Raw genomic sequence first — 24,820 nt, 5'->3', positions numbered from 1 at the left:
TAACCCAGGCAACCAAAACAAAATGAATACTGAGATGTAAAACCGTGACTCTTGTTTACGTGACTGCAGTGTGAGGTTTTATATCTTTATGTATCATTATGCATTCACATTTACAGTCTTGAACTTCTGAACTAGTGTACTCTGCAGAGCTGCCAAAACAAACATGTCTAAATGACGTTTTTCAGAAATACTTTTTTTTCCTCAGAAGTGCTGATGGCTGTGTTACATTTTTAAAATAAACATATAATAATGGAGTGAATTTATATAGCGCTTTTCAAGGCACCCAAAGCGCTTTACAATACCACTATTCATTCACTCTCACACACTGGTGGAGGCAGCTACAGTTGTAGCCACAGCTGCCCTGGGGCAGACTGACAGAAGCCAGGCTGCCATATCGCGCCATCGGCCCCTCTGGCCAACACCAGTAGGCAGTAGGGTAAAGTGTCTTGCCCAAGGACACAACGACCAGGACAGAGAGCCCAGGGATCGAACCGGCGACCTTCCGGTTACAGATGCGATTCCCAACCCCCTGAGCCACGGTCGCCCATTAAATATGACAGAGAGTAATTTATTGGTAGGGAACCCAACTTCCACTCCTTTCTCCCAGCATACAGCACGGTCCTACATGCTCAAGGCCATCACTGTTTGGGTCAGTCAGAAGCTCTTGACACAGATTTCATGAGTATTCTCTGTGTTTTTGCTTTGTTTTCTACTTTCACTTCTGTGGCGTCTGGTTGGCTGAGGGCTCAGCACTGACCTGGACAGGAAGCAAAACATGAAGGACCCAATCAAAAACCCCGGAGAATAGACGAAAGCCCGTGTGATGGAATGCTAGAAGGAGGAGGAGGGGGAGGAGGAAGCAGGGCTGTGAGTTTAGACAAAGATAGATCATGGGAAGTTTTGGGAGGTAACTCTTTTTTTTTTTTTTTTTTTTTTTTGGCCTGTCCCGTTTGGCTCTTTTGCCATCAGAATTGTTGTCTAAAGGCAAAGAAAGATGCCCAACGGATTTACTTTACCAAACTGACCATCCCAGCCTTGCCGTGGGAGGTAACTCTAACGAAACACAGTTTGATTTTTCTAAACCCTGTTGCTGTCTTGCTTCTAGACTAGAAAAGTAAAAAAATGACCAAATTAGTGTCTAAACCCCAAAACCCATGACATCATCACTAAGCCTGTAAGCTGGGTGTACTTAGGGTTTTAAAAGCCTCTGACCGCGTTTGCTGCTGAAGCGTCATGAAGACTTCAGTGAAGCAGGGACCTGGTAAAAGAGAACGGATCAAAGGCAAAGGATCTTTATAAAACAGCACCTGGGTACGCTTGCTTTATAATTAGCTGTTTTTACCATCACAGCTATCCTTTTGTGTGGGTGTTATCCAAAGAATGTGCTAAGTAAGTACTAGCTGGTTGATCTGATATCCTCGTGTTGGTGTTGTTCCCAGATCATCATACTAAATGTTGTTCCAGGATCAACATTGCAAGTGACCAATCAGAATGTTGTGACGTCATACTTTTGCGACTTCGGGAAAAACTGGCGTAAAACAAAAACCTGTACTAAAGCTGCGTGAAACCGCCTCTGTCCGCCGATCAACGGACCCTGACACTAACCCTAACCGTAACCCTTTAATAAACAGTAAGCAGAATTGATATTGTCCTTGCAACATTGGAATTTCATAAATGCACGAATGGCTTGGCGCGCAAAAGAATAACGTCACAACAATGTGATAGGTCTGTACTTCACAATTTCCACCGTAATGTGAAGTGTGCTACCAGAGGAGATAGAACGTTGGACCAGGTGTACACCAACATGGCGAATGCGTACAGAGCCCAGGCTTATCCCCACCTGGGTCTGTCAGACCATCTCTCCCTTCTGCTACACCCAATATACACACAAAAGATCAAGAGCACTGGGATTACAACCAAAACCGTGAGAACATGGCCGCAGGATGCTATTCCGATGCTTCAGGACTGTTTCCACTGCACAGACTGGGATGTATTCAAGGTGCAGGACACTGACAATCGTGTCGCATTGGACAGTTACACCTCCACTGTCTTGGACTACATCTGTTTCTGTGTGGACAATGTAACAACTTGGAAACGATTCCGTGTGTTCCCTAATAATCCACCCTGGATGACACACGGAGTTCAACAACTTGTTCGAACAAGGAACAACGCTTTCAAATCCGGGGACCAGGAGGCATACAGTGCTGCCAGGGCCAACCTGAGAAGAGGCATCAAGACTGCCAAGCAGCAGCACAGGAGGCGTATCGAGGCCAGGTTTGAGAACAACACAAACCCAAGGCAGGTCTGGGAGGGCATCAGGGCTATCACGGACTACAAAAGGAGAACACCATCACCCTCAGCCGACAGTTCTACTCTGGCTGAGGATCTAAATCTCTTTTATGCCCGTTTTGACAGGGAGAACACCGACCCTGTCCTGTCCCCTCTCCCCTCAACCGACCCTGCTCCAGTCCTGAGCACTCATGAGCTGAGGCGTGTGTTCCGGAGCATTAACACCAGGAAGGCGGCCGGGCCGGATGGAGTGCTGGGCCGGGTGCTAAAAGACTGTGCTGCGGACCTGGCGGACGTCTTCACCTCTATATATAACACCTCGTTGTCCTGTTCACTGGTACCATCCTGTTTCAAAGCAGCAACCATCGTTCCCATCCCAAAACAGTCAAATGTCACATGTCTGAACGATTTCAGACCTGTGGCACTCACCCCCATTCCCACCAAATGCCTGGAGAGACTGGTCATTAAACACATCAGAGCTGCTTTTCCACCATCCCGGGACTCGCACCAGTTTGCATACAGGGAGAACCGGTCAACCGAGGATGCGATCGCCACAGTGCTGCACACATTACTGAAGCACTTGGAACACAGGAACACCTATGCACGGCTCCTCTTTGTAGACTACAGCTCGGCTTTTAATACCATCCGGCCATACAAACTACGTCCCAAACTCCACCAACTGGGCTTAACTCCTCTCTGTGCAACTGGATTGTGGACTTCCTCACTAACCGTAGACAGAGTGTCAGAGTGGGTAAGAACACCTCTTCCACCCTTGTGGTCAACACCGGTGCCCCTCAGGGGTGTGTTCTGAGCCCTCTGCTATACACTCTCTTCACCCATGACTGTATTTCCTCCTGCGCGTCCAATCTCATTGTTAAGTTTGCAGATGACACTACAGTGCTCGGACTTATATCCAACAATGATGAGACAAACTATAGGACAGAGGTGCAACAACTAGAGTCATGGTGCCACGACAATAACTTGGTCTTAAACACCAAAAAGACCAAGGAGATCATTGTAGATTTCCGGAAGAGGGGTCATAACAACCATCTGCCTCTCTTCATTGGCAGTGAGGCGGTGGAGAGGGTGAGCAGTTTTAAATTCTTGGGGGTAACTGTGACCGAGGACCTGTCCTGGGGCAACCATATCACCTCAGTTGTACGGAAGGCCCAACAGCGCCTCTACTACCTGAGGAGACTGCGGAGCGCACACATTCCCAGATCTCTGATGTTGAACTTCTACAACTGTGCCATCAGCAGCGTTCTGACGTATGGATTTCTAGTGTGGTTCCCCAGCTGCACCAAGGCCGATCAGCAAGCACTCCAGCGGGTGGTGAAAGAAGCTGGCAGAATTATTGGAACAAGTCTGCCAGAGATCAGTAATATCTTCCCCACTCGCTGTCTGAGGAGGGTGCACAGTATCCTGCGGGACCAACATCACCCTGCGCGCCACCTTTTCCATCTGCTGCCCTCAGGGAGAAGGTACAGGTCTATACAGGCCAGAACATCCAGACTGGCCAACAGCCTGTATCCACAGGCTGTGAGGCTCCTGAACTCTCTGCCCCCCTCTCACGGACAATAACCATATCCAACTTCTTAATAGCAATGAACTGGTCTGCATTGGTGCATCATATCTTTATTCTCTTCCCCCTCCTGCCCCCCCCCTCTTTCTTAAATAGATAACTATCATATCTGATATCATATCTCACAGTACAATAATATTGAATGGGTTGCATTGTTGTATTTTGTCATGTTTCTCAGGTCTTTGTCTGAATTTCTACGAACATTATTGCTAAGGATTGTCTTATTGCATTGGAGTCACACTGGGTTAAATATGTACACTTGGGTTTTAAGGGGTATTTATTATTTTCTTCTTTTTTTTTTTTTTTTTTTTTTTTTTTGGGTTGTATGGAAGCCCCAAACGCAATTTCATTGTTCTTGACAATGACAATAAATAAATAAATACTAAATACTAAATACTAAATACTAAGTAGGTCACTTGCAATGTTGAACCTGGAACAACATTTTCATGATGGTCTGGGAACAACACCAACACGAGGATATCAGATCATCCGTACTAGCTGGCTTCAGGTAGAGGCAACTAAAAAGTGACTTTATTACTTACTTACTTTCACTTTTGGCTCTAATCAGTGCTAATAGCAGGGAATTTCCCCTCTGTTGATCTTACAGAGATAGCCTAAATGAATGCTTCTCTGAGCACAGATGCACTAGGCTAATTTATTTTTCCCAAAAAACAAAAACACCCAAACTAATCATGTCTGTTAATGATTCTAGCCAGACTAGCAAAGGCAGAGGATCTTTTTTCCAAAGTAAAGGTGTTACCACTTGAGAATGAAAGCAAGATAACTGACAAACAGAAAACTGTAGAGTAGACCTGGGGAAATAAAAGCTCCATAATGCTTTCATGTATTTGGCTTGAAGGAAGGTGCCTAATCAGGTGGCCTAAATGGTGGGGCAGTGGATTCATTCAAATGGACTTATTTGAGGAAATCCCAAAAAGTTGATTCTGTTGATCTGGATGCAGCGTTTTCAGTGAAAAAAACGTTTTGTCACTCATCCAAGTGACTTCTCCAGTCTCCAGAGACTTAAGAAGTTTGAAGAAGTCACTTGGATGAGTGACGTCTGCATCCAGATGAACAGAATCAATTTTTTGGCATGGTTTGCATCATGGTTCCTAGTTAATACTCATCCATCCTTCCATCCATTTTCTTCCACTTAGCCAGTTCTGGGTTGTATGGGGCAAGAGGTACACCCTGAACAGGTTGCCAGTCTGTAGGGCTAAGACAAGGAGACAGCCAACCCTTAACACTCACATTCAATCCTATGGCTAATTTAGAATCACCATTTAACCAAACTCTGTCACCCTTTCCTCCAGGAGAAAGGTAATTTGAGGCCTTGGACAAAAAAGCTGCAGGGTATCTATCTTCCCTTTACCAGAGTCACTGTGCTTCACCCCTGATGGATTTGAAACACCAGTTTATACCTATCTCAAGAGAAGAAAGCTCATCTGAGACCACTGTCATGGCAGTAACTGATAAGGCACACACAAAGATCATATCTGGAAGGTGAACATTATTAACAGTTAAAGTGAGGGAAGACACGGAGGATACAGATGTCCACTGTGGCCCCTGTGATAGACTGGCGAGCTGTCCATGCTGTAACCCGCCTCTCGCTCTGTGACATCTGGTCACAGCTTCCAGTTTACAAAAGAGATGGATCGATAGTTTGGCATCCAATGAACTTAGCTCTCAGTTTATAGAAATCTACACAACACCATCCAGGCCTCAGCATGAGCAAAATGTTCTTTTGAGAAACAGGAATGACCTTGTTTGTACAGGTGAAGAGCTAAATTATTAGCTAATGATAGCAATAGCGATTTGAACTACAGAGACCAGCATTTTGTACCAGGATGTAAATACGTTATTTTCATAGCTAAAGACGTGAGATGGGGACAGAGTCCTGTGTGTGCAGCCGGCCTCAGCTGGCTTTTGGAGGAACTATAATTTTTGGTAGGTCTGCACTGGCTTCATTTTTCTGCCATTCGGGTTGCTGCTTAGTTAAGAGCTCACTTTCACTGCTATCAGCTCTTTTTCAGTCTTTGCACTGCAATATCAGCTGACTGAAATCTCTGAGAACAGTGGTTTCTCACTGGGCATGGAAGCCACCCATTTGGTGTTTCAGAATGTGTTTACTTTATGATCCCTAAGGAGGAGTTTTGGACTTTTGGACTTCAAATCCAAGTTTACAGTACAGCCTTTAAAACTACCAAGAATACCAATCACAACAAATCACATTTTAATAACACTAATCAACATGAACAATAATTGTACGTGTAACTGATAGGTTGCTCTCACCCAATGACCTCCACACTACACAGTGCTGTTCAGAGCATCAATTGAACAAGCAACTGATGACTTTCAGTCTGTCAAACTTACAGTGTGGAACTTTGTATCTTCTGCCAGAAAGTACAAAGTTCATATTGTGAGAACAGGATGTGAGTTGGGTCACACGAAATTCCCCAGGCTTATTGTAACACACTGTCCATAAAGGGACTGAGGTCTTTGATGAGCTGTCTGACCTATGATTTTCATGGCTGCCTGCCACTTTTAGTAATGTTGTTTTTTAAAGACACCAAGAAAATGTCAATAACATTTTTGTTAAGAATTAGAACAATTTGATATACCAATAAAACAAAATAAACAGAATCTAAATTGGCTAAATTATTTATTTTGTGCACACATGCGCTTGGACCACCAGGACACCCAGATGATAGATACTCCCATGCCTGCTGAATTCATTCTGATATTCTGCAGCACATGTTTTAGAAAAGAAAATGCTGGTTATGCATTTTCACAGTCTTAACAGCAGCTACAGCAGGACTTTATGACGGTGATAGTTTTGAAATGGAACAAATTAAATGAAAGTATGTTGCTGCAGTCCAGAATCTGAGTCATGGGCATCTGCGCTGCCTGAACAGAGGAGAGCGATGACCTATATTAGAGTTTGGGTGGTGACAGCTCCTCGTGCCACTTTGAGCTCCCTGTTATAAAACTCCTGGATGGAAACGCAGCTATCTTGACTCTCTGTTAAGTAAGAATGATGGATCTGGAGTTTAAGGAGAGAGAGATTGTGTGGAGGAGGGGCTGCAGGAAATGAACACACCAGGTAGAAGGGAGTAACACTGACTTTATGTTATTTGATGAAAGAGGAGGATTTGTTGTGCTGTGTGTGTGTGAGGGTAGGTTATATACAGGAGTGGGAGGGAGGAATGTGTGTGTATAGGAGAGAGAGTGAGAGAGGTTTCTTCTCAGTTGTTCCTCCTCTCAGTCTGACACCAGCAGTCTGCTTTTCCTCCTCGTCTGAGACTCCTGCAGGTAAGAAAAGCGACCAGACACTCTGACAAGATGTGACAGCGACTTTATGACAATCGACCGACTCTGCATCGTAATGCTGTACAAAAAAAAGGAAAAGAAACGGTGAATGAAGGTAAAGAAAAAAGCAGCCGGCGGTGCGCTTGCAGAGACGTGCAGAGGCTGAAGAAGTTATTCACAAGTCGCCAACTCAGCAGTAGCTTTTTTTTTCTTTTGCAAACTTACCCCGGCAGCTATATCACCGCGCACGCTCTCACGCGCCGGCCTACTGCCCGACATTGAGTGCGTGTGCGCGCGTATGTGCTTTATCCGGAGTGCAGATGCATGCCAAGTTGATGCTCTGGCGTTGTAGACGTGGCTTCTTAAACCAATTCATTATAACAGCTGCATGAGTGCAGTGTGTGTTGATCAGCTGATTAGTGGTTGTTACTTGTTATGATTCACAGACACACACGCGCGCACACACACACGCAGGCACGCATTGGGGTGATGTTTGTTGGTAGAGTATGATGTAAGAGATTAATTTTTGTTCCCGTTTGATGATATTAAACCAGCTATAAAATCTGACTAATTGTTATTGCCTTTGTAGTTGCACAGCTTTCAGTAACTTTAAAACGTCTGTTGCACACTTTCTTTTCCTGCCTTAAAGCAAGCTGAACGTGTGGCCTAATCAATTTGACAGCATGCTGCATAATAAAATAAGGCCAAGGGTGTGTCAGCCTGCTGTGTGTTTGCCCGAAATCTTCAAGTGTAACTCATGTTTCTGTTTATCCCCCTTAACATTTCTGCAGTATTTTCAAATTTTGCCAAAATGCAGAAACACACTGAATGGAAGGTTACCACATAGTCTTCAGTAAGGCAGGTCATTAATGTGGTCATTAGTTTTCAAAAACCTAAGCATGTAAATGTAGAACTTATTAAAGACAGGTGGAGATTTGATTCTGAAACTGCAACAAGCAATTTAGTAAGAACTGGCTGCATCCTCTGCCACGGAGATCTGTGACAAATGTTACGGTCATGCCAAGACGTGTTACCAAAAGCCACAAAAGGATAACACATGGTGCTGGAGGAAATGTCACTTCATTTTTTGGAGACCATGATATTAATTATTAAAAATCAATCAATCAGTAAATAAATAAATATTCTTGCCAATGGGGTGAGTAGTGGATGGGATATACCAAGTTAGACCAACGTGGAGGACCTCAAGTGGTACTTTTAGGGGCAAATCCTAAACAATACCTTTAAATGCACTCATGCATCAAATAATGTTGCTACCCATGCTCGACCCTCACCTTTGCCATTTACAATGATTGGCCTGAAGCCACATGATCACATTTCCAACCCATCCTTTGAAGCAGAATTGATATAACCTTGTTGGTGTTCATTTGTGTTGATATTCAGCTATCAGGGTGAAGGATGTGAGATATGCATCCTATACGTATGTGGTTGCATGCAGTCCTACAAAAAGCAACAGTGCTGGCCTGAAGGTGAGGATGGCATACATGGGTCAAAAGCTGATTGGTTTAATAGTGAGCCCCACAGACACTGCCCCCTGGTGATAGTTAATAGCTACAATATGTGGACATGGTCTGAAAAGCTATGCATAGGCGCTACGTAGGACACACGCATGACACCATGATAGTCCCTCTAGTTGGTTCGCTGATATGCATGTAGGCATTTGTACAGTATTTTTATATGGCACAAATATTGCTGAAGTTTTGACCTGTTCAGGCTGTTTTCATGAACACGCTGGAGCCCTGAACTGTTTTAGGACTTGTTAAGACAGAGGTACACACGTTCTCCTCCTGCCTGTGTTGGTCCTTTCTGGTAACTTTGGTTTTCGCTCACAGTGCAAACACATGCTTGTTACAGGTGAAATGCTAATTCTAAATGGATGTATCTGATATCCCCGTGTTGGTGTTGTTCCCATCATAATAATGTTGGTCCAGGATCAACATTGTAATTGTAATTTTTGTAATGTCATAACTTTGAGTTTTATATAAAACTCTCTTTAAGAACAAATGGTCAACATTTTAAGCATTTTCTTCATTCATTTATACAACGAACAAATATTTTATTTAGTTTGCTTTGTTGTTGGCCAAATGTAGGTTTGCTAGCGATAGTTTTTAAGTACGTTAGCTAACTTCTTGGCTGCTGCCAGTTGATCCTTGACCAGTGCTAGTGTCATAATATAAGAGCAACACCAACACAGAGATATCAGCTCATGCTTCTGAATGAGCCATAGGTGTGAGTGAGTGTCCTTGTCTCTGTGTTCAGTCCTACATTAGTGAGAACACATATGTTTCCTTCTGCACGCCACATGAGAGAAAGGACATCAGAATGACACGATTCTTCTCAATATCTAAGGTTGAGGTGCAAAAGCTGCTTCAGAAAACCCAAGAAGATGCATCTTTTCTTCATCTCGGTGCACAGCGGCTGGGCACTGCCTCCACTGACCAAAACCTATAATTTCAACAAGTGTTTCCTATCTTGGGACTGTAGAAATATTACTTCCTGTCACTAAGGGTTGGCTTTTTATAAGCTGACAGGTTGCCAGTCAGTCAAGCAGAGTGCCTGCTGAGCGCTTCCCTGTCCTGTGCACTGCGTTCCTGTGACACTGTAAAAATAAGCCACCCATTCAGGGACACTCTGGTAACTGGAGAGCAAATATACAGTAGCATGTGGGATTCTTTGAAGTCTGCAAAATATATATTTTTTGTGTGTCAACTGCAGTGAATCCACAGTTGACAGCTTTCCAAGAAAAAAATCCAAATAATCACTTGGATTTTCCACACCAGCTCAACGTTCCAACGTAAGCACTTTCAAGCTGCACCACTCATCCTCTTCTTATGGTTACTGCTTTGTGACAGAAATACAGCTTTAGTCTGGATTGTCTTTAAAAGGAACCGAAGGCCATTTCTTGTTGCATTTGCCGCAGAATATTGCCAAAATGACAGAAATACAAATTCATATGATAAATCTGAGCCTAATTTTTCAGACATGTTGGAGAACAGAGCAGAGATGCGTTGCGTGACATCTGACAGGCTGTAATAGCGAGGCAGATAATAACTGTTATATTTTACTATCAGTAGTCAGATAAAAACGTTGGGGCAGCGCTCCAGTTATTTCATTTTTCTCACAGTCATGCGCCATCTGTCATCTCAAATCCTTTTAACATTCATCCATCACTGTAAAAACCTCAGGGAATCTCTCATCTGTCTCTTCCCTGTTTATTTCATTTCCTCAGTTTTCTCCTTTCTCACACAAACATTTCCTCTCGTTCTGTTATGCTTTTCCTTTTCAGAGGCGTTGCGTTTGAGGATGAAAATGAAATAGATAAGAGCGAATGAGAGGAAAAGGTGAAAAATGCAGACCAGACAAGCACATGCAGTTTTGTTTTTATGGCCTAAGAATACAACTCTCATGGGCTTCATTTCCTGCAGCAGCAGGCCTCTAATTCTATCAAATAAAGTTTTTTATTAAGACTTTTTTCAGAGACTTAGATGCTTCTCTGAGAAAACAGAAAATTACAACACATGTAAATGGAAAAATATTAGATCAATATTCAGATTTTTATTGATTAATTGTTGATGGACTATTTTCTGTTGCTGGTCATGTTAGGGAAAACGAGCACTCAAAGCACTTTATACAACATGTGTCATTCAGAAGCAAATCAGGGTTCAGTATCAAGGATACTTTGGCATGCAGACTGGAACAGCCAGGGATCAATCAACCAACCTTTAAGTATGTAGATGGCCTGCTCTAATTCCTGAGCCACAGGCGCCAATATGTAGTTAACAACAAACTGGGCAATTGTTTCCAGTTCAATTTAATTTTTTATAGTGCCAAATCACAACAACAGCTGCCTCGAGCAAAGCAAAGATAATACAATAATAAAGACAAAAGCCAGATGACCCCCTATGAGCTAGCACTTGGTGATGGTGGGAAGGAAAATCTCCCTTTTAACAGGAAGAAACCTTGAGCAGAACCAGGCTGAGGGCAGCAGAAAACAAAATGTGCTGAGATCCATCATGAGGGGTGCTCACTGTCCACCAGTCAGTTGGTCAGTGTTACATCCCCTGCTCCTTAGGGCTCACTGTAGAACCCAATGTAGACTAATCTTGAGATTTTTATTTAATATAACATCAAAGTTTGTGTCTCTAGTTGTGTAAGGAAGCTCAAAGGAAAAGATTGTAGCATTCCCCTTTTAACCAGATGGATTTTATGGTCTTGTGTTTCTCAGTGGTTACAGTTTCGGGGTGGGAGGGTCTGGCTGACTCTGGGTTGTGCATCTTGGAAACATATGTACTCACGTTACCATAAAGCACTCTGGGTAAAGCATCAATCAAGTGTCATATTGTCTGTGCTATGGTTACTGTTACACAGGCACATAATGATGGACACATTTGGGTCTTTTTCTTCATAACCTTCAATTATGTAGTCAAGTTTCATTTGTAGTGAACAGCTTTGAAAAGATTCTCAACCAAAATATTAATTTTGTTTTATATTGTGATCAAAGTTCCAGCCTCAGAAAACTTTCTCACTCTTGTTTTTAGTCTATAGAAAGGCTTATATTTCACTTCTTGATCCTCTGGATACTATACGATAATCCTAAAATAACATAATCTGGTCTGTCAAGTTGACCTTAAGTTCTTACATTTCAAAATGCCAAACATACTTTTAAGAAGTAGTACGGTTTTTTCAAGCCTTTGTTTTTGAATACTTCTTGCTGCAACTCTAAAACCACAATGTCATGGTAAAATTGCATTGTAGTATATTACATCTTGTATAGATCACTAAATGTAGGTGCACAATGGCTAATAAGGGCTGCAAGAGAAACCTGAGAAATACTGTCAATATCATTGTCTCCTGAGAAGATGCAGTTACAGTCCAGATTTATAGACCAGATTTCCACAGGAATGTGAAAAATACGGCACACCAACAAACAACATAACTAACCAAAAAATGTTGGTTTGGGGGCTGATCGTTTTTCACTTTCAAATTCCTCTTTATCAGAGAGTAAAAACACCATTATTATTATATGAGCCATAAAGTTGCATGCATCTGTAAACATCTGCCATCACTGTGGCCTCATATGGACATACAGTTTAACATTGTCCTGGAGCATTACCATTATTTTGATTGCTTATTTCTTTTCTTTCCTTCCATCCTCAGGTTGAGACAGCCATGTTGTCGGGGTGTTTTGGGCTGCTGTTGCTCCTTCCCTTGGTTTGCTGTGTCCCCTCCCCCTCCAGGTCTCCTTCCAGACTCTGCAGACGATGCTGCGACCAGCAAGATTCTCCCGCAGCCACGGCTCAGTATCAAATGCCTGAAGTCCGAACTGTCATTAACATGACCATCCTCAAAGGTACCAGGGACTTGAAAAGCATCTGTTAAGCTCTGAAACACTGCTGATTACAGACTGCGTTCAGTTGATAATTGCAGCTTCACTTTGATGGTCAATCATGCAAATGATACCATGACTGGAGAATCGTTGCTTGTTAATTTACTAAAAAAAATCATTCACTCTTTAAAGTGTGTACTACGAGGGCTCTATTTTAAGCTGCATTTACAAAGTCTGCGCTTTTCCTTTTCCAGGTGTGTGTGTGTGTGTGTGTGTGTGTGTGTGTGTGTGTGTGTGTGTGTGTGTGTGTGTGTGTGTGTGTGTACTCCTTAATCAGGAGAGTAATCACATATCTATAATAATGGAATAGAGCTACTAAGTGTAGCCATGCAGTGATGGCTAAGTGGAACTGAGAGTAAAATGAGAGATTGTCAGTGAAATGGAAATTAGATACTCGCGCAACAGAAGGAATCTGGAACCACTTCAAAAATCAGCCGCTTTTTAACATTTTGTAAAGCAGCAGGCAGCCAAATACTAGTGACAATGGTGGCTTTTCACAGTATCTGTGGTAGGAAATGTATATCAGCATCAAAATATGAATGTATGCAAGGATTTCATTAAGGTGGAATGACATTTTGTTATAATAAATGCATCAGTCAACAAGCCAAAGCTCAAAGGCCAAACGAGGGAAGTTTGCAGTTTGTTAAAAAGCACGTCACAATAATATATACAGCTATAAACTGTATAGTAAAGTCTCCTGTCTTCTGCCACATAGAGGCCTCTCTGATAGATAGTCAGGAATCCAGGCAACATACTGGCCATCACAGACTTCTTGGATATTCTGTTCGGTAACTGGGCAAATAATATTACTTTTAATACAGTTGCAAATATTTAATAAAAGCACCAACACCACAAACATCAAAGAGGTCCAGTTCACTGATTTAAACAGACCGAGGGGTATTGTTGCCAACGTGCCAGCTGGATGGGTGGGTAGCATGAACACCCGACTTCGTATCTACTGAGGACCAGCACTGGTGGCTGCTAGTATTTTTTATGTATCTTCCTCTAAACATGTTTGTTTCTGCAGTAAAGACATTTTAACTTGGAGTCTACATAAACAGACTGTTCCCTGTCTGTTACCTCTGACTTACATGGTACTGTGTTACTGGAGGTTACTAAGAGTCTTCATGGGGTTCAGAGTTTGAACCAATGGCAGGTTGACCATACATCCAATTCTGGACTGCATCTAACCTGAACCTGATATTCGTGCAATGAGTTTTAAGAGAATGGGCAACTTCATTTGAAACGGGCTGCAGGATACTCAGACTTGGTCTAAACTAAACTCAAAGATAATTACACTACAAAATGACCCATTTAGAGAGAGAAAAACAATGCTTGCCACAGTATAATTCACCAGGCTCTAGACTGCATTGCCAAATAAGCAGGCAGTTACTTTGGTGTCCCAGATTTTCAGTGGTCCAAAAAGTCCTAGGTTGTCTTGTTGCACTAGCTTCTACTAATACTTACCAATTACAGGGCAATATTAAAATAAATGTGAGAAACCTTAAAGCTTACCTGATCTTAAAGCTCTTTGTCACAACCCACTTTCAACATCACAAATATTTCCGAGCAAATTGTTCCTACATTGTGTATTTTCTTTAAAAAACCAAAACCGTGGTTACTTCAATAACCACAAATTAACACCAGTAAACGTGGGCTCGGTTACACAGCTATAGACACACATCAAGCAGAACGTGGGGGAAAAGGACCAACAAAACATGTCCTACTAACCTCAGGCCCACTTTAAATTAAAAAGAAGCAGATTAAATAAAACTTGGAAGTGGTCCAGTTTGACTCCTTAATCTGCCGTCCTATAAACACTGTGGATCCTGTGCTTACTACACCTGCTTACACAGTCAAATCCATGACAGCTTGTTTGAGTTACTGTTACTGCAGGCAGTGAGGAAGGCCAACAGTGAAGACTTTGAGTGTCAGTGTTTGTGCATCTGTGTGGCTTTATCTGTGCGTGCACATACTAGTACATATATATATATATATACAATGAAGGTAAGAGAAAGAGGGGGAAGTGTTGTGAGAGAATCAGTGGGGTTAAAAAGTGGGAATCAGTGGGATTTCCCAATGCAAGAGATCGAGTTGGAGAGGGATTTGCAAGAACATGTGTGTTTAATATGATAAGTCAGTCAGCCAACTCAGCCAGAGCGATCCAGATGATGTGTCATCACTCTGTTGTTTTATCTGTTGGTTCTTTGATTACCGGACGTGCCAAGTCTGTTCTGACCCACGATCAGCCCGTAAACCAGTCCAACCATTGAACCACAAAAATGTCTCTGCTGGTCTATCATTAAGCTTCTCACATGCAAACACAGTTCAAGTGTTTTTGTGCCATGTCACAACTTTCCTCATCGAAGTCCAACTGTAATTTCATGGACTCAGTGGGAAGTCAAAATGTGAAGCAACTTTGCGTTGCACAGCAAGCAAACTGAACTAAGTGCATGATCAAAAATGCAGCAGTATGTGCTGTTGGTTTTACTCAAACAGTGTAACCATAGTCAGTAAGTCAATCTCAGTTTGCCAAATTTCTCAAAAGAAACACGAACCTTCAGTCACGGGCAAATCAGAATTTACACCCACACATTTTCCTTTAGTAGCATTACATTGAAAAGTTAATTTGGTGTCTTGATCCATCCTCAAAATCCCAGAAACCTGATTCTGTTCATCTGGACATTGTGTTTTTATTGGTAGAAACAAGGAGGGGGCCTAATGGTGCATTTTGAAACATCTTACAACTGCAGCATTTAACCAGCTCTCTGTGAATGGTACTCATGGCCATTCATCAAAGGTCATGACAATTTGTATATTAATGATCATAATACTGAACTCACGGCCTATAATGTACTTTTTATAAGGTTGGGGAAACCTGCAGTCAACTGACACTGAAGAAATCACCTGGATGACTGACTGAAAATGCAACATTCAGGTGATTTCTTCAGTGTCAGTTGACTGCACTCTGGGAAAAAGTTCTGTTGTTCACCTTTAGGGCTGTGCATGGTGAATCGCCCACCTATATTAGCAAACGTTTGTATCCATATGTCACCAGCAGGACTCACAGGTCTTCTGATCAGGGCTTGTCACTCATCCTAACATATTAGCCATCATAATAATTACTTTGTGCCTCTGACGGCTTCTTCAAGGTCAAATAAGACCAAACTTTCATAAAATGTCTTTTATCTCTAAAACTATGCTTAAAAATCTGTTGCCTTAGTTTGTATTTGCAACATTTAGGTATTGTTTAAATACACGTTATAGTTTCCATCCAATTATCAGGTCACATTTGACCTCTGACCTTTCATGTCTGCCTTTCTGTCAAGTTGATTCCAAAATGCATGACTTTGGAGTTAAGTCTTGGTGTCGTGCAATGTTGCTTAATTTTAGTAATAGGATCTTATGTTTGTTTCTATGAAACCCTGCAGTTTAACATTTGCTGCTTTCAGTGTCAGTGTACTTTCAGTTCCCAAATTAACATGTTTATCTAAAATTTATCTTTTAAGTTGCTCAACTTGTGGGTCTTGATCCACTTTCGGACTCTAGATTCATCCCAAGTAAATCAAAAGCAAATAAAAAGAAGTGTTGCTTGATGTACTTGATACATGGAACAGCAGTGTCCACATTCCAGCTGCATAGTTGTAAAGAAAAGCAACAATACCATTGGCTAATTGGTGCTTTTTTAAGTGCATGTGACTCTCTTTGATAACAAGTTTATTGTTGCAGTCATTCCTGAATCTGTGCAGCAATTCTCATCTCTTTAACTTTCCACTTGTAACTGCTGTTACAATCTCCGCCCATACCGCCATGTATACTACTTTTGAGGCCTCGGGCCTGGGAAAGGAGCAACGTCTGTGATCTTTTTCCAGACATTCAGTGACTCATAACCATCTGATCGTAATATCCTAAACCTACAGTGTCATAGACCTATATTTGCCTACAAGAAGAGCAACAGCAAGTCTTAGTGATATTTAAAATACTATTCTATGTTGTATATAGTGTATGTATTAAAATGAGCACATGAAAGTTAGTAATTAAATTAAAACCCATGACGTAAACGTGTATATTTCACACTTAGAACCATTTCCTTGTTTGCCATTATATTTTTTTATATTTTTATTTTTTGTTAAAAATAGGTTAAAAAACATGTAAAGGTTTCCAAACCAAAGAAACAATGGGTTTTTTCTCATCTAAGTATTTTGCAACATGTAACAGTAACTGTGTATTATTGCCGGATAAGTCACTCACTGTAGGTCATTGTGACCAGATGTGCTGCTAAGCTACTGTTTGTGGAAACTGCTGTAACTCTGCTCGGGACTTTTTTGCTTGGACGCTGGTCACAGCTGGAGACGTCACTGTGGCTCTGTGGAGAGGATGAGCAGTGCTTACCTCTACAGGAAGTGTTGGTCATGGTTAAAGAGGGAAGCACTGTGGCTTCTTCCTGTGGGGTTTAGCGATCCCAGAGGTGTTTAACTCATAACTGAAGTTTTAGTTGCCTAAAATAATGCAGAGCAAGCTCAGCAAGACTTCGCAAGAAAGTCATATTTACAGGTTTCTTTTTATCACCCTATAACCTCAGAGCCTCTCAAAACTGACGAAACTATCATACACCAGTTTTTTTTCTAAAAGCTATAGTGTAATCTCTTTGTACAGGCACTACAGTATTTAGGAGAAAACCCAACCAATAATATGATCCCCAGTATCTTCCAAACAGTTAACACCACTAGCCTGAACTCTTGATCATGAACTCTTGGCATGTGGTCCTAAACTTTTGATAAACAGCCTGTTTCCGTTTAAACGTTGTTTCTAATAAATTGCATGCTCAAAATATGTTTTGTCTCACTCCCATTTCTTCTTGTTGCATGTTGAAGCTCTGCTTGGAACCTTGTCAAGATCCAACAATGCAAAATATGATTTTCTGCCATTTTTTAAGTGGTCTTAAATTTTTGATTGGGACAGTACAAGGCAGGATGGAGCCATAGTTTCATGTTGTTTACGCCAAGTTCTGACCATCTGAAAGTTGCATCAGAAATTGAGATTGAGATTCATCAGACCAGGCAACATTTTTTCAATCTTCTATTGACCGATTTTGGTGAGCCTGTGTCAAAAATTGTAGCCAAAAGCCCACACTGTGCTCCTTTGCTGCTGTAGCCATTCTGCTGCAAGGGAATGCACAACATGTCTGTTGTGCATTCAGAGAAGCATCTCTGCATTCCTTGGTTGTGATTAATGTTTTTTTGAGTTACTGTTGCCTTCTTATCAGCTCAAAGCTGTGTGGCCATTTCCCGCTGACCTCTGACATTAACAAGTCAGTTTCACCCAGAGAACTGCTGTTCACTGGATATTTTCTCTGTTTTGGACCATTCTCTGTAAACCCTACAGATGGTTGTTTTGGAAAATCCCAGAAGATCATCAGTTTCTGCAATAATCAGCCCATCTAGAACTAATGCCAGTTTTAGAGTCACGTAAATCATCTTTCTTCTCCATTCTGATTCTCAGTTTTAAACTCAGCAGGTTGTCTCGACCACGTCTACATTCCTAAATGCACTAGGCTTCCTCCATGTGACAGGCTGATTAGATATTTGCATTAACGAGCAGTTGAATAGGTGTAATGAAGCGGCCAGTCAGTATGTATGGCAGAAAATAGGGAGCACAAGTGCTTGCCTTTAGGCTTGTCAAGCCATCTTCGAATTGTTGCACGTAGATCCTTGATGATAGATAGATTTGAGCCAACTCTGCTGTCAGCTGAAAGTGAAAATGGTCACCCACTTTTCATCCCATAATTTCAGTAAGCTGCACTGCTCCTAAATTAGCTTCTGTTTATGTATGCCTGAGCCTTTTCTTGGCTCACATCTTTTTACAGCTGTTCCACAGCGATATGGTGATGGCATGTAGGAAGGCTTACCGAATAAGCAGTGTCACTTGACATGCAAATGTACAATCAGCTCAAAAGTATTCTCTTGTGTTTCGGGAATAATAGCACCACTCAAAATGTTCGCTTAAATAGAGACATTTCAGTCAGTAGTCACAAAATCGCATTAATCATTTTTAGAGCTTGTTGTCACATCGCATTTAAATTTAAAATCAAGAGGACGTTTTGGTGGCGTGTGGTGGCAGCTTAGCAGAATCCAGGGAAGACAGATATAAACAAGAAAAGAGCAAATAAAAACTAGGAAAACATATCCAAGTAATTTTTTTAAAAACATATTTTAAGCTGAATATGCACCAATCAGGTAATGTGATGAAGTGAATAAAACTGATTATCTTTTCACCTGCTAGTGGCTGGGATATATTAGGGAGCAAGAAAACATTGTGTTCTCACAGTTCATGTGCTTGATAGAAGGGCCATACTGCGATGACTTGGTCAGAGCATCTTCAAAATTGCAGCTCTTGTGTGGTGTTCCTGGTCTGCAGTGGTCAGTCTATCAATCTATCAAAAGTGTTCTAGTAGTGAACCAGCGACACGGTCGTGGGCAGCCAAGGCTCACTGATGCACGTGGGGAGCGAAGGCTGGTCCTTTTGATCCAATCCAACCGATGAGCTACTGTAGCTTAAAAATGTAATGCTGTTTTTGATAGAAAGATGTCAGTGCATCGCAGGCTGTTATGTAGAAGACTGTACAGCCACCAATCAGGGTGACCATGCTGACTCCTGGAAACAATGGGTATGTGAGCAACAGAACTGGATACCAGAGCAATGGAAGAAGATGACCTGGTCTCATGAATCACGTTTTCTTTTAAATCAAGCAGATGGCAGTGTGAGAGTGATGCACTATGGGAAGAAGACAAGCTGGCAGAGGCAGTGTGATGGGCAATGTTCTGCTGAGAAACCTTGTACCACCTACCTAAGCACTGCTACAGACCATGTACACCCTTTCATGGAAATGGTGTTCCCTGATGACTGGAGGCTCATCCAGCAGGATAATGCTCCCTGCCACAAAGCAAAAGTTGTCAGCAGTAGTAGTTCACCTTCAGATGCCTAGAACAGCAGCAGAAAAAGGAGAAATAAATGTGTTTAACTGAAATGATTACAGTTCCTTCTGGTCTTTGGCTGTGATTACTTCAAATTTAATGAGGCAGTAGATTCTGGAAACAAACTGCTTTTTACAGACATGCTGTCCTCACAAGGTCTACCCGAACATTTCGTCTTAAAGTCCACGAGGAGGTCAAGTTTAAAATAAGCACTACTTTGAATGAAAGAGTTCCTTTAGATTTATAAGCAGGATTTGAAATGTCAGATATAAAAGGTTTACTGGAATTTGTTGCTGCTTCTAGATTTGTAGCCACTATGAAAAAGTTCAGGCAGGTACTGTGCGCACAATAAAACGGAGACCTGAAAATGGAAGAGTTGAGAGAAAATCTTTGAATCCAACTAAATGCTGCACTTTGCTAAATGACAAGATCACTTTGAGTTCTTGGAAGAAAGAAACATCTGGTGCAGCCAGCTGGGAATAAATTAATGTGGTCTTGACATGCCTTTGCTATTAATGGGTACAGTGAGCAGTAGTATATCTCACTTTGCAAAAGCTAACCTCTTCTTTATTAAAATGTCTGTTAAGAGCTTTACTTTTAACCCTGTTAAGCCAAGTGTATCACATTTGATACATGTGTTGAGCCTGTGAGTTTTTGAGACTTCTACTCATATAAAATCATTTATGAAATTTAAAAATGAAAGATTTCATCAGAAGGTTTACTAAACACTATATTTTCAAGAATATAGAATTTTCTGGCAATTATTTCATGGTTCAGGCTTTAAAGGGTTAAAATATTCAAACATGCAAGTCACGCGTGTGGGTTTTCTGTCTCCCTCCCTGTTCATGTTTCATTTTGTCCCTTTAGGTGATAAAGGAGACAAAGGAGACAAAGGTACACCCGGAAAACCAGGTCTGGAGGGCGCTCCTGGCTACCGAGGCCCCATGGGCCCTAAAGGCAGCAAAGGCCAAGCAGGTGCACCCGGAGACGCCTGCAAGATCCCTCACTCTTCTTTCTCTGTGGGACGCCGCAAATCCCTGCACAGCCTGGACTACTACCAGGCGCTGGTGTTTGACACTGTGTTTGTCAACCTCTACGAGCACTTTAACATGTTCAAAGGCAAGTTCTACTGCTACGTGCCCGGGATCTACTTCTTCAACGTCAATATCCACACGTGGAACTTTAAGGAGACATACCTCCACCTGATGCACAACGACAAGGAGCAGGTGATCCTGTACGCTCAGCCCAGCGAGCGGTCCATCATGCAGAGTCAGAGCGTCATGCTGGATCTGGCTCTGAATGACGAGGTCTGGGTGCGGCTCTACAAAAGGGAGCGGGACAACGCCATTTACAGCGACGACGTGGATGTTTACATCACCTTCAACGGATACCTGGTGGCTCCCAGCATCCAGTGAGGAGAAGGCAGGATGGAGAGGCTGTGTGGGTCCAATTACTAAGTCTTTTTCCCAGGGATATTACTTTGTGCCAAGAAACAGGTACTTATTAGCGCACAAAACAATTTAGGTGCTTAAATATTCCTTTCAACCCAGAGAGGAAAATGCTGTTTTGTTAAATAAAGACTGCCCAAAATGCTTAAATCTAAACCTTAAAAAGAAAAAGGAAATAGGAGGCACAACTGGTACAGCATAGGGGAAAAAAGTTTAAATAATTACTTTGTACTAGAAATACTTTATCGTACAAAGATCTTACTTTTTGTGCCATTTCCCATGATCACCTGCTTTCAGGTACTTTTTAATCAGACGTCACACCAATTTTTCAGGAGTTTAAAATCTGTGCAATCAGTTTTATGTGACATTTATGGTGCGATGCCTCTTAGCAACATAGAATCTGTCAGAGTGAAATGTATTGTGGCAGTCGGCTATTCATTAAACAAATGTCCTCTTTCACAGAAGCAATTTAAAATGTCAGTTCATCCAAATTACAAAAATGTCCCACAGCCGCCACCATTCCACCATCTGTATGGAGCCATGCAGAAATGGAAATGCTGAATCTAAAAGATCCACTGTCCTAATATAAAATGATTGCATACACATTATGCAACTCCACGAAACACCAGCTAACAGACAACAGGGTCGATTTTAAGCATTGCATATCCTCAGGTGCTTTACAGGAAATTATTACATTATGGAGGGACTTAAACACATTTGACTTCCAGGCTTTACACATTATACTGTAATTTACTCAAAGTATAATTTACTCACTGCAAGTAACCGAATACTTAAAATTACTTTACAGGTTTCTTGCAAAAGCCTGACTTGTTACCCTCTTATGTACCTGCCGGTAAATATAATTACATTGTAATTTCATATAAAATACATTGAATTACACCCTTAGTTGTGAGTTTTATTACAAAAATGCTACCAAATATTTGCAGAATTTTTGTGGAACAAATTCTACAGGGATGCACCCAAACACAAGACATCAGGTAAAAGTCCAAACATCCCAATCTTTAATGCAAAACACTGTCAGAGATCACACTGTCAGAATCAGACAGCACAGCAAACGATCCAAATGAGGTGCAGGGAAAAGGCAAAGATCATGGAGCAGTTCAGAGGTCATGCATGAGAATGCAAAATACGAACATCGGGGACAAGGCACAGGGAAGATGAGCAATAATAAAACAAATACAAAAGAAATCAGAGTGGGTCGTTCAATCTCAAAAGAAGAAGAAAAATAATACAGATAAATATTTGCATACATCATAATTTGTTTGTCAAAACAAAACAAGCAGTTGTAATTATATTTACCTACAAATACTTAACGGCAGTGAGATCGTTGAGGTCGAGTCATTCTCATTCTCACTCCTTCACATTTCTTCTTTGCTAGTGAGCTCCAGCCCGTTTTTTTTTTTTTTCAAGTGGATCACAATGGCTGTGAGCATCTGCTCTCATACATAACGAAAATCATAATCCAACTCGAGTGCTTATATTTGCAGTGACGTGGCAGGAAAATATTGCACAACTGGATTTACATTATTGTCTTTTTGTAATTTTGGTGAGCTGACCACTTTCCCAGCATATGAAAATACATACGGTGCTTTTATCAAATTCAGGAATGTATTTGACAGTTATTGTTTATTGTTTTAGGGACTTGAGGCTGCAGAGCAGTTTATGTAAATGTCTGTAAATGAGCTTTCTATAATAGCTTTAATATGTTTTACCACTTAAGCTGTTGGGTCTGGACTGTGTATGTCTACGTGTGTTTGTTTATATAACATATAAAAACAGTATTCCCTTCACAAACCAAGTCTCTCCTCATTTGTATTAGTGAGCAACAAAAGGGCTTGTAGTTTTATATCAAATGAAGAGCTCTATACTGTGTCAAGATTCAAAAGAGCTTTTTTGTGTGTTAACAATTCTGGAAGATTTTCCTCACCTGTCTAATTCTCTTCATGTTGCACCCTCCAGATTAGTGCTTGGCCACTCAACCTTATGAGGGGAATGACACTTGTGATCAAGTCTGAAAACTGGCCAGATTTCTAAAATAAACAAACAAACTAGCAAACAAAAACCCATCTCAAACTCTGAGAGACCGCTTATGAGTCCACAGCATGCCAGCTCCATCTGTTTGGCCATATATCTCCCATTAGCTGTAATGCCGTCCTCAGGGAGGCTCGGGGAGGAAAGGCAGACTGCAGCACTGTAAATACTTTAAGCCTTCGATGGAGATCTGAAAACTGTGATGGGAAACAAAGCAGGACAGCTTTCCTGGATCATCAGCCCAGACTAGTGGAGGCTGTTCCAACATGCACAGCAGGCAAGCTGTTAGTTCAAATGAGTACTTTAGGGGTTTAATTTGGTTTGGTTTAGCTTTTCCTACTATGTTTTGCCATTACAGACAGAATATTTACGTGCAAATAAATGGGTCAAAATATATACTTGAGTAAAAGATACTCTTTACATCAAAGGCAATTAAATGCACCATTAGAGAGAGAAATAAATCAGCAGTGAACCAGTGGCAAAACCAGCAAAACTATTGGCAATAAGAAGTCTAATGGGAAAAGCTTTACACATAGTGTGTAAACTGGCTCACTATGTTGCCCATTAACAACAACAGCACTTAAAATAAATACTCTCACAGTCGGTTAAAGCGATAAGCTCAATTAACTTCAAGTTTACAGGATTCATGAAAACAACCGTCCGGTTCAGGCTGTTTCAACTAATCCCATTAAACTTAAACAATGAACAAGCAACTGAGACACATTTTCCTTCCAATTATCCCCGATGAGTGAAAAACACCAGCTATCACTGCAGTAATGAAATTCTCATTTTGCGTCTGGCAGCATTCTTCAGGTAGAAAGGTGGGCTACAGATTCATTTAGATGATCTATAATAATCATCGCACACAGTACAAACTCCACTTTACCCCCTGCTCGTTGAAGCACCTGAAGACTATTACAAACTAACCAGTTATCGGACTCATCTCGGACGGGGTTGAGTCTGCCCACAGCAGGGGTGTCAAACTCCAGGCCTCGAGGGCTGGCGTCCTGCTGGTTTTAGATGTCACCCTGGGTCAACACACCTGAATCAAATGATTAGTTCATTACCAGGCCTCTGGGGAACTTCAGGACATGTTGAGGAGGTAATTTAGCCATTTAAATCAGCTGTGTTGGATCAAGGACACAACTAAAAGCTGCAGGACACCGGCTCTCGAGGCCTGGAGTTCGACACCTGTGGCCCAACAGGATGGAGGCTGAACGTCTGGTGTGCTGAATGCCCAGAAGACAGTGGAGATTACTGTGGACTTCAGGAAGCACGCAGCCCCACTCCCCCCCATCATCCTGACTGCCACCCTCATCACCACTGTGGACTCATTCCACTTCCATGGTACCACCATCACACAGGACCTGAAGTGGGAGCCCACCATCACCTCTGTCATAAAGAAAGCCCAGCAGAGGATGTACTTCCTGAGGCAGCTGAAGAAATTCAACCTGCCGGCCCAGACGATGATGCAATTCTACATTTTTTTGTAAACAGAGTTTTTGGTTGACTCAGTGACTCCAAGGTGCCCAGGTCCTGTGACTGCAAAACAAGCCCAAACCATCACCTCTCCACCATTGTGCTGATAGTTGGTGTGAGGTGTTTGCGTTGATCTGTGGTGTTTAGATTTCATCAAGTGTGTGCATTATGGCCAAATATCGCCACTTGGTCCAAATGTCCAAAGTGGAGACATGCAAAAGACATTGTTCTTCTAGAAGAACTTTGCAAACTAAAGAGCGTAGAGCTGAGACGTAACTCTTGG

General features: G+C 41.8%; 1 protein-coding gene across 1 annotated transcript; it reads left to right on the top strand.

The window, feature by feature from the left end:
- The first annotated feature begins 7,129 nt into the window (after positions 1-7,129).
- On the top strand, positions 7,130-21,737 carry c1qtnf6b (C1q and TNF related 6b). The gene is made up of 3 exons (XM_085355610.1): positions 7,130-7,183; positions 12,356-12,548; positions 20,426-21,737. Exons 2-3 carry the CDS (start codon positions 12,368-12,370, stop codon positions 20,971-20,973), a joined length of 729 nt encoding a protein of 242 aa, XP_085211736.1. The 5' UTR covers positions 7,130-7,183; positions 12,356-12,367; the 3' UTR covers positions 20,974-21,737.
- The last annotated feature ends 3,083 nt before the right edge of the window (positions 21,738-24,820 follow it).

This window comes from Diplotaxodon limnothrissa, linkage group LG6 (assembly GCF_057381915.1).
Source record: "Diplotaxodon limnothrissa isolate DT_005_m linkage group LG6, D_limnothrissa_male_GT1.1, whole genome shotgun sequence".
NCBI lineage: Eukaryota > Metazoa > Chordata > Actinopteri > Cichliformes > Cichlidae > Diplotaxodon > Diplotaxodon limnothrissa.
This window is presented reverse-complemented; position numbering and strand designations above follow the sequence as displayed.